The 10,090-nt window shown below is 46.6% G+C and overlaps 1 protein-coding gene across 1 annotated transcript; it reads left to right on the top strand.

Moving 5' to 3' along the window:
- The first annotated feature begins 2,326 nt into the window (after positions 1-2,326).
- Positions 2,327-7,312, top strand: ATOH7 (atonal bHLH transcription factor 7). The gene has a single exon (XM_008270057.4). It carries the CDS (start codon positions 6,368-6,370, stop codon positions 6,824-6,826), a length of 459 nt encoding a protein of 152 aa, XP_008268279.1. The 5' UTR covers positions 2,327-6,367; the 3' UTR covers positions 6,827-7,312.
- Positions 7,313-10,090: the final 2,778 nt, after the last annotated feature.

The following is a 10,090-nucleotide window of genomic DNA, read 5'->3' as shown; positions in this document are numbered from 1 at the left end:
AGCTCCATGCTGGTATGCCACACGTGTGGCAGGGACCCAAGCACTTGGCCTGTCCTCTGCTGCTTTCCCAGGCTCATTAGCGGGAAGCTGGATCAGAAGCAGAGCAGCCAGGACTTAAACTGGTGCTCCAGTATGGGAAGCCAGTGCCATAAGTGTCTGCTTAACCAGCTGTGCCGTAACACCAGCCCCTAAGAGATTAAGTATCTAATCCTCGACTCATGACACTGGCCCCTGGTGTGTAGAGGGCGCCAGAGGGAGGCAGGGATAAGACTTTTGGCTTTACTGTGGCCTTCATGAAGTAGCTCTTGTTTCAGTTGGGATACAACCAGGAGAGCAGAACCACCTAAGTGTGATGACAGAAGGTATTTGTTATGAACATGAGGCCTCAGACAATCAGAAGAAGCACCAGGGATGTAAAGGTGCATAAACAGGTTGTCAGCAGACTGGAGAAGTCACCAGCAGCGCTGGCGTGGGTCACGGTGACAGAGCCCTGCAAGGTGGGGCAGCACATAGGTATAGACAGAACAGTGTCTCCCTGGGCCTCCTGCATCTCCGTGTCCACGCCTCATGGCCTGTGGCCTACGGTTCTCTTCAGAGCGTGGTGGCTTGGCTTCTGCCTCCCAAAGCTCACATGGGTTCAAACTCAAATCTGGAACTACACAGGGAAGGGCATTCTGAGAAGTGGCCCTTCCACAGAACAGTCTAGCACATCCTTAAGCCTGGTTCTGCACTTATGAGTCAACAGCACGACAACCAATTCGTCCTCTCAAATGCCTCAGCGCCGGGAAGAGAGGGTCCCAAGTGGTACCTGCAAATATTTCAACCCTGGGAAAATAGGGCATCCTCTGAAAATCACACTTTTAAGCATGCAACCATAACTACAAAACTGGATCTCAGACTCTAATGAAACCGCTAACCCTACTGCCCAGAAAGGCTTCCTCCGAGCACTCCAGGGGCTCTGTCTTTGACATTTCAACATCAGCTTGCTCCAGTACCAAAGGAAGATGAACTCCTTTGAATTTATCGTTCTCTCCTGTCTTGTTACCCCTGCTTTCTAGATAAGGTAAGAGGCACAGAGAGGTGAAGTAAGTCGCCCTAGGTCACACAGCTGGGATTCACATCATGACTTTACTGGAGCTTTGCATGTAAAAGGTTCAAAAATGATTCATGACACTCAAAAGCTGCGGAAACTGAGTTCATTGTCATTGTCATTTGTAAAAAGCTATCCAGAATATGTAACACCAGCTGTCATTTAAAGGGTTTCTTTCTTAGAGGCCAATGTCCTCGACAGGAAGAGGTCATTTAAGACCACTCCTGCCTGTGAGGTGGGATGGAAGGTGGCAGATCCAACACTAAAAACTGACACCAAAGACTTCCAAAATTGTTCCCCCTGAGCCACCCCACGCCCCTGCCCCGCTGGCCCTGATGCTGAGGGGGAGTCTAAGATCCACCGGCCAAGAGTGAGGCAGAGTTTGGTTAGAAAGGAGATCAGACAGTTGAGCTGAGCCAGAGTCCTTGAGTGTGTGCTGACTGCAGGTCGGAGAATCTCCCGGGGCTCTTTGGAGAGCCTGTGCTTTCTAGTGAGTAATCACTTCTGGGGTCTGGGACCAGACCTCCTGGGGCTCACTATTGTCACTTTTCTGCAGATGCCATTATTAGTCTCTGTCCCTTAGTTTCTGCACCTTTGGGAGGCAGGGAGCAAAGGAACATTCTTGGCCTCTTTCTTTCTCTTTGTAAATGCTTACTTGTAAATTCTTTTAGGGTTATTTCCCCTCTAATAGCCAGAAAGCATATTATAAAATATGGGAACTCTTCTAACTCCTTCCATCTCTGGTCTTTATCAGCATGACACTCACTGGGATTCCTTTGTCTTTTGCGGGCTTGCGTCTCCAGCTTTCTGGGACCCAGGGTCCCTAACTGCTCCCTGCTATGTTAGAAAGCTCCCGTTTTCAGCCGGCGCCGCGGCGCCACGGCTCTCTAGGCTAATCCTCCTCCTGCGGCGCCGGCACACCGGGTTCTAGTCCTGGTCGGAGCGCCGGATTCTGTTGTCCTGGTTGCCCCTCTTCCAGGCCAGCTCTCTGCTAAGGCCCGGGAGGGCAGTGGAGGATGGCCCAAGTGCCTGGGCCCTGCACCCCATGGGAGACCAGGAGAAGCACCTGGCTCCTGACTTTGGATCAGTGCAATGTGCTGGCCGCAGTGGTGGCTATTTGGATCAGCGTGATGCGCTGGCCGCAGCAGCGGCTATTGGAGGGTGAACCAAAAAGGAAGACCTCTTTCTCTCTCACTATCCACTCTGCCTGTCCCAAAAAAAAAAGCTCCAGTTTTCTTTTTCTTTTTCCAGATTTTCTCTGCAAATCTCAGAGTGGACATTTTCCACCAAGTGCTTTGCTCTTTAATTGTGTGGCTTTTTGGAGACCCTCCTATTTAAAAATTAAATATGATTTTGGATAGTAAAAGACTGTTTACTAAACCTATTCTACAGCTCTTATGTAATAAATTCCAGCCATCGGTCTTTAATGTCTAACACTAAACTTCTCTGATTTTTCTATGGCTTCTACAGGTGCAAGTTTCTTCTCTCTCACCCTTACTCCCAACTCCCTGTCTCCACATCCCAGTTTTGATTTCTGGCCATATAGTCACAAAAGACAGAAGTGACAACAAATTTAATGTAAGATCTTAATTGGCATTTACTCACAATTCCAAAATCAGGCAGCGCTCTGAACCAGAAAAGGCTCAAAGAACCCTGGCTAGTAATGTGGCCATGCAATAGTCAGGAGTGGAGAATGGAGGGAGGGATGCAGCTCACTGGTAACAGCATTTGCCTTGCTTGAATCAGTTGGCCACCTACAAGTGACTAACACTCAGCTGCTACAACTAAACTGAAACGCAGCCATTTGTTAACACGCACATATGCCTGGGCTAGTTAGTTTCATTTAGTATGATTGACTCCATATTTACTTTGTTCTATTGGGCCTAGAAAGAATCCTGGTCCAAAGCAATCTCCCCTTACAAAATTTTTTAAAGAGATTTATTATTTGAAAGGCAGAGTTACAGAGAGACTGAGGCAGAGAGAGAGAGAGAATTTCCATGCACTGATTCATTCCCCAAATGGCCACAGCAGCCAGAGCTTCCTCTGGGTCTGCCACAGGTGCAGGGTCTTCTTCTTCTGCTTTCCCAGACTATAGCAGAGAGCTGGATTGGAACTGGAGCAGCCAGGACCCAAACTGGCATCCATATGGGAGGCCAGCACTGCAGGCAGTGGCTTTACCCACTACACCATAGCACCATTCCTCCCCTTACAAATTTTATTTAAGAACAGTAACTGCCAGTTTACCTGGAAGTATCACACTCTCAATATAGAAATATTGTGGAAATTACTCTGCTATGCATGTTCTGTGAGCCCAAATGGCTACGGATTTTTTTTTTTTTTTTTTTTTTTTTTTTTTTGCTAAGAAGGAACCCATCCTACATTCAAAATATGCAGCTAGCCATGTCCTCTGCATATGAGGGGATGCACATCTTTTGATGTGCTCATTCTCATCCTTGTCATTTATCTTACTGTTCCATTCATTCCATCTGGGTTACTGAGTACCTGGTATCTTTTAGGCACTGTGCTAGACACTAGGGTTATAAAATAAACAACACAGCCTTCTGTGTTTCTACTTCTAGTCCTATAATTTTATTAATGATATATCTGACTCTGGGAAGTCAGTGGGGAATCTCTGTTACCCCACTGGCAAATGAGGGGTTTGTGTTGACCGATCACATAATTTCAAAACTTTCAAAATCAATGGACATAGAGACTCCACATCTTGTCTTCATTTGTCATCAAATTGCTGAGTGTGCCTTTGAGCATGGTGTTGAGTCTCTGGCGCAGCTTCCTTCTCCGTAAAGTAAATGGAAGGTACTACAGCAGGTGTGAGAAAGTGTCCAAGAAACTTTGTTAATCTCTCTAGGGGCAAGAGGGTTCTGTATTCAAGGTCTAGGACATGCAGACGTCAGTAGGTTTCTTTATTACGGGACGCTCTGAAACTTTAGACATCCATTTTGCTTCATGAGTTTCCAAGAAGATAGCAGGTATTCCCCAGAAGCATCTTTGTAGTATTAACACTGACTTTTAGAATATACTGAGGAAACAGCTTACTATAGGCCCTCAAGGGCCCCCTTTATTGTTGCAATGTTCTCTGTTCTTGGATCAATTTTACATTTTAGATATCTGCTAGTGTATGTTCTAAAATAGCTGTGTTGTGTGCCCAGTGCTGTTTCCCTTTTTGTCTTCAGGTTATGCTTTCGATGCCCTTGGTCCACAGGCTAAAATCTCTCCAACTCTGGGTACATGGCTTGCAAAAGCACACATCTCATTAGCACTTTGGACAACAGTTTCTAGAAAGAATCCACAGTCTATTTTGCAAAAAACACTCCACAGAGTAGCACAGAGGGAGCTCTGTGGGAGAGGGATGAGCTAAATGAACATGAGAAACAACTGCATGAATGGGGCAGTTTTCCATGAAAATTTTAAAAAAATATATGATGTTTTGATGGCTACATAACAGTCTTTCCTGTCACAGGACTGAGCAAGACTGTTAGGACTCAGAGTAACGGAGCTGAGTGGCTCCAGGCAAAAGTCTGTGTTCAACATCTGTCATGCTGAAGATCATTAATGTTCAATTGCATCCCATTGTCTTCATGTTATTCAACTTCATTTCATTGTCACTGCTTCAGCTGGGGATTAATCAACTATTTATGGGAAGACAGGACTTGGAGTCAGGGCAGTCACAATGGGGCAACAGTCAGAGGCAGTGTGGGGGAAGCCAGTCACAGCGAGAAGACTCCTGATTGCTGAGAGCTTGTTGACAGTTTAATGAAATAAACATATCTGAGAATAATGTGCACATGTCCACATACCAAAAGGGACAAGAACTTGCTTCATCTTCCTGAAGAATCCAGAAATGATTCTGGATTGCACTTGCTTGGAGCTGGTTTCTTTAGCCCTGGGTTCCTCTTATGAGCAAGAACTAAGCTGAGATGAGAAAATCAAATGAATGGTTTTTCTTTATAAATCAGATCCTCATTATCAACAGTGGAAATCATGTCTCATTATTACTCCCGAGGACGCTGCCACAGCAACCAAGTTGTATGAAATACTTCAGCTTCACAAGGTGGACCAATGTCTTCCATTAGGAATGATTTTTTAAAGTCTTGCACAGTACTTACATGTTTGCACATATATGTGTGATTAGTTTTCTTTTTCAATGTTGAATAATTGGCTATCATCTCAATCCCACAAACATTTATGAAACTATGTCAGGAGAAATGAACTATAAATATTGCCTAACTATTCAAGATCATGCAATCCAATTATATGGTTAGAATAATTAAAAGTTTTCCATCTATCCAGTAATATCTTTTGATATGTTAGAACAAATTATTTCACAAAAGAACCGCTAAACTATTTGCATAATAAAATTCTAGGTCTGCAACAGTAGTAGGACTGGCTAATTTGTCCCAATTTACTGAACAGCCAACATCAAAACGTCAACATATTAGATCAGCATTATGCAAAATTGACGCACTTCTCCACAAAGCTGCCTCTTCATACACTAAATCTTCATAAACCTCTGGTATACCGCCTAATGCCCAAACCACTCCATCTCACACAGGATTTCTAACCATCTGAAGCTGAGTTTTTTGATACGTAAGCTTCCCGCTGGTACGGGAAAAGGTGCACCAAGCCCACCCCCCCGCCCACTCCGTTATTCTTCTGGGGACAGCCAGGCCACTCCAGATGGTGCGTTAGTTAGTGCTGGCCTTGGCTCTGGAGAAACTTCAACAGACGAAGGCTGTACCGTCAGGATGCGGCTGTGCTTCGCCCCCGCCCCCCGCCGTTCCCAGGGCAGGAAGGTGCTGAGTTGGAAGCCGAGGGACGCCCGCCCACCTGCCACCACCTGTTCGCTCCTTTGGCCTCCGCTATAAATTCTCCTCCCTCCAAGAGCCACCCGGCACTCTCCGACGGCTACCGCGGTAAAAGCGCCCGTTCCCTCTCCGAGCTTCGGGGAAGACTGCCCCTTCCCGAAGAGGAGGCCGGAGCCTGGCCCGAACCAGCCACACCAAACTGCTGCCGCGGGAAGGCCGCTGTCCAGCTTCCCGCTGGGGAGGAAAATGACTTTCTCCTGAGCATCTCCATCTGCCCCACATTCGGGCCAGGGAAGAGGCGTCCACCGGCCATCCTCTAGGACTGAGCGCCTGGGAGTTGTTTGTTTTCAGGACTCAGTTCGTTAAGAAGAGTCCCGCGGGGGAGCGGCTCCTCCGAGTGGCCCTCGCGCAGGTGCCGAGTCCGAGCCGGCGCCTGTCGCTCTCGGCGCCGGGAATGAAGTCCTGCAAGCCCAGCGGCCCGCCGGCGGGAGCGCGCGCCGCGCCCCCGTGCGCGGGCGGCGCGGAGTGCGCGAGCACGTGCGCCGGCGCCGGGCGGCTGGAGAGCGCGGCGCGCAGGCGCCTGGCGGCCAACGCGCGCGAGCGGCGGCGCATGCAGGGGCTCAACACGGCCTTCGACCGGCTGCGCAGGGTGGTGCCGCAGTGGGGCCAGGATAAGAAGCTGTCCAAGTACGAGACCCTGCAGATGGCGCTGAGCTATATCATGGCGCTGACCCGCATCCTGGCCGAGGCCGAGCGATTCGGCTCGGAGCGGGACTGGGTCAGTCTCCACTGTGAGCACTTGGGCCGCGACCATTACCTGCCGTTGGCGGGCGCGAAGCTGCCGGGCGAGGGCGAGCCCTTCGGCCAGAGGCTCTTCGGTTTCCAGCCCGAGCCCTTCCGGATGCCCAGTTAGGCGCCTTAGGTGGCTTCGTGAACTTGCAGGAGACCTCGGTTCGCACCCTCAGACCTACGGACACGATCGTCGTGTGGTTGCTTCCCCCTGCTTCTCTGTGTCGGGTAGATTTCATTAACGCAGCTGTGGACGTTATTGTTTGTGGAAATAACGCCCCCGCCCAGCCCCCTTTCCTGGACTACTTTGAGGGAACACAAACATAAGGAAAAACCAGGACTAAACTGCAGTTTCAGTCCTCAGAAATACGTAAACTTTGAGAGTGCGTCCCAGTCCTGGGGCGGCCACAGTTGTCCGCTGCTCGCGTGGGCTCAAAGCAGAGCTGCCCTCCAGCCGTGCAAACGCGTTTGTGCTAGGTGCGTTGTGTGTGCATGCATGCAGTAGACTCAGACTTTCTGTTGCTTGTAGAATACACGGGCGTGAGTGCCCTGTATTTTTAAAAGCTATGTACACATTAAACTATAGATTTTATAAAATAGAAACCAAAAACGTGGCTTTCTTTTTCCTGACAAGTACCCTGCAGGTTTTCTGATGTCGGTGAAGCCCAGTTTAGGTGAGTGCTTTTCTGAGTAAGGTTGCAGAATGCTGACATCTCATGCCACAGTTGGCAAACGTGCTGTGTTGTAGTAACTTTGATAGAATAGACAAGCTGATGGAAGTACAAGTAATTTGGATATTTTCTGTGTCAATTTGGAAGATAGGTTTTTTTTATGGTTATTTTTAAAAGATTAAATTGAAATAATAATTAGCTTTTAAATGAGGTACATGGTAGTACTTCAAAAAGTTCAGGAAATGAAATTAAAAGGTATGGTCATGTTGGTGCAAAAATTTTTGAAATCCTTGCACATCACAGGTCTTCAAAAAGTTCATGGAAATGCATGTTATGAAAAACCAGGCAAAAAATTGCCACCAAAATAACTTAAATTCCATTTTCCATGAACCTTTTGAAATACCTGTATATATAGGAATAGATATATAATGCACTTCTGTATACACATACACACATTCGTATGTATAGACACACATTTTTAGGAATATATCTAAAACTAACAGAAATAAGGTTTTCCTATTGGACAATAAGGGCTTCACTACCTTCAAGGCTAATCAAAACGGAGCAAAGTAATCCACTTGGTGTTGGTTTGAATAACGTTTGTAAATTTGTTTAGCCATATATGACTATACCGTACCACTAATGTAAAGTGTATGCAGCTTGATAGGCATTTGGGGGGAATGCCTTGCTCATAATTAGGAAAAGAAGCACTCTAAGATATCCATGTCTTTGGAATTTGTCACCCAGTAACACTTACAAATTTGCACACGTATCTCCAGAAACCCACTGGGAGACAGATGCAGGAATTCCCATTTTCATCTCATATTTTTTTTTTTTTTAATTTTTTTGACAGGCAGAGTGGACAGAGAGAGAGAGACAGAGAGAAAGGTCTTCCTTTTCCGTTGGTTCACCCTCCAATTGCTGCCGCAGCCGGTGCACCGCGCTAATCCGGAGGCAGGAGCCAGGTGCTTCTCCTGCTCTCCCATGGGGTGCAGGGCCCAAGCACTTGGGCCATCCTCCACTGTACTCCCTGGCCACAGCAGAAAGCTGGACTGGAAGAGGAGCAACCGGGACAGAATCCGGCGCCCCGACCGGGACTAGAACCTGGTGTGCTGGCGCCGCAGGCGGAGGATTAGCCTAGTGAGCAGCAGCACTGGCCCTCATCTCATATCTTAAAAGAAGCAGAAGATGGCTCAGGATTTTGCTTCCTCACTGCCAAGCAGAGGGTAAAATGCTTCATCTCTTGATTCCGATGACTCCCATGGAGTCCTATATGGTCCAGCAGAGAGACAGCATAGCTCTAGCTGGACCCCCTCTGGCCACACTCCACTCTGCAGTGTGCGCTTGAGCTACAAGGCCACATTCAAGGCGTTTGCTCTACTTACCGCTGGGTACAATAGTCTACATAGTTAGACCTAAAAATCCGCATTAGTAACACCAGAAAATTTGTAGAGTTTGAGATGAGTAAAGTCAGTCCACTAAAAAAATGGTGTGTTCATCAGAGAAGGTCTCAAAAACAAATTAGGACCATTACTTATTTTCCAGGTAGTTATGTCACATCCCCCCTGTGGATGGTCAGTATGTAGTGAAGGTCAACATGGGATAAAATCAAATAATTAAAATGATCAGGCTCTAGTATCTCTTCTTCCCTAGCGTCACTCTCCAGAAAGAATGGGAATATGTCTGTTGAATATTATGCCTCTAGCTGTCTGCGTCTGTGTTTAGGGAATTTATAGAAGCTACTTAAACTCTTACAAATTCCTAAGCTTTCTATCCTACTTGGTGTGCTATTTTATTTCCCTGGAAGAGACTGGGGGAAAAGTAAATGATCAAATCTAATTTTTTTTTTTTTATTCTTAGACAACTTTACTCAGTGTGGAGGGCGGTGGCAGGGAGAGGTAGATTAAGGGCTGGCTTCTAGAGGGTGCTGGCTGCTTCCAAGCCCCACTCCTGAACTCCTGGAAGTATCCGTAGGGGAGGCGGGGGCAGGCTGGGGGCCTTTGTGGAGGAAGTGGGATGTAAATCTACTTTTATAAAACTCCTTAGCCAGCATGTTGGGAAGTCCATCATGAATTAGGAACTGAGGTAAAGCAAGTGTAAAATCTTTATGAAGTCAAGATTTGTATATTACTGTACCTCGTATGAGCGTACTTCAGGAAGTTCATGGGAAAATTAGATTAACAAATAAGTTTATTTTTGTCCCCCAGAGTTTGAAATCCATGCATAGTTTTTCATAGTACACATTTCCCATGAACTTTTTGAAATCCTTGAGTTTAGATTAGCAAGTAATCTAAAAGTTGCTACAATATTTCTTGCTCTTCATCTTTGAAAATCCATTTTCTTTTTAGTTCAACAACAGAAATATTGAAATTCAGAAATATTCTTATACCTGGGCTTCTTGTTCTGAACAAATCAACAAATACTTTCAAGAACCTATACTCACAGCCAAGTTTACACAAAACCATCCTTGCTATTGGCTAGGTAGCCAAAAAGAATACATCTATACTAATCAATAATCCATCCTGAGCAGAGTAGCTCATGCCTTTGGTTTGATAGTTTAGTATCTGTGATGCAGCAAAGTGCCCTGAGAGCCCCTAAGAGAGGCATTAAATCACAGAGGAGGACCTCCCTTAGGGCAGGGTTTCAGTTTGATTGGCAAGTATATGTGGGTTTTCCCTAGGTGCCAGCAGGAATTGAGTTTCCAAACCCCGAGGTCA

The sequence above is a fragment of the Oryctolagus cuniculus genome, chromosome 15 (assembly GCF_964237555.1).
Source record: "Oryctolagus cuniculus chromosome 15, mOryCun1.1, whole genome shotgun sequence".
NCBI lineage: Eukaryota > Metazoa > Chordata > Mammalia > Lagomorpha > Leporidae > Oryctolagus > Oryctolagus cuniculus.
Note: the sequence above shows the minus strand (reverse complement) of the source record. Positions and strands in the feature narration are given on the sequence as shown.

Coding starts and splice junctions, on each gene's coding strand:
- ATOH7 (XM_008270057.4), top strand. CDS start 6,368: ATGAAGTCCTGCAAGCCCAGCGGCCCGCCGGCGGGAGCGCGCGCCGCG.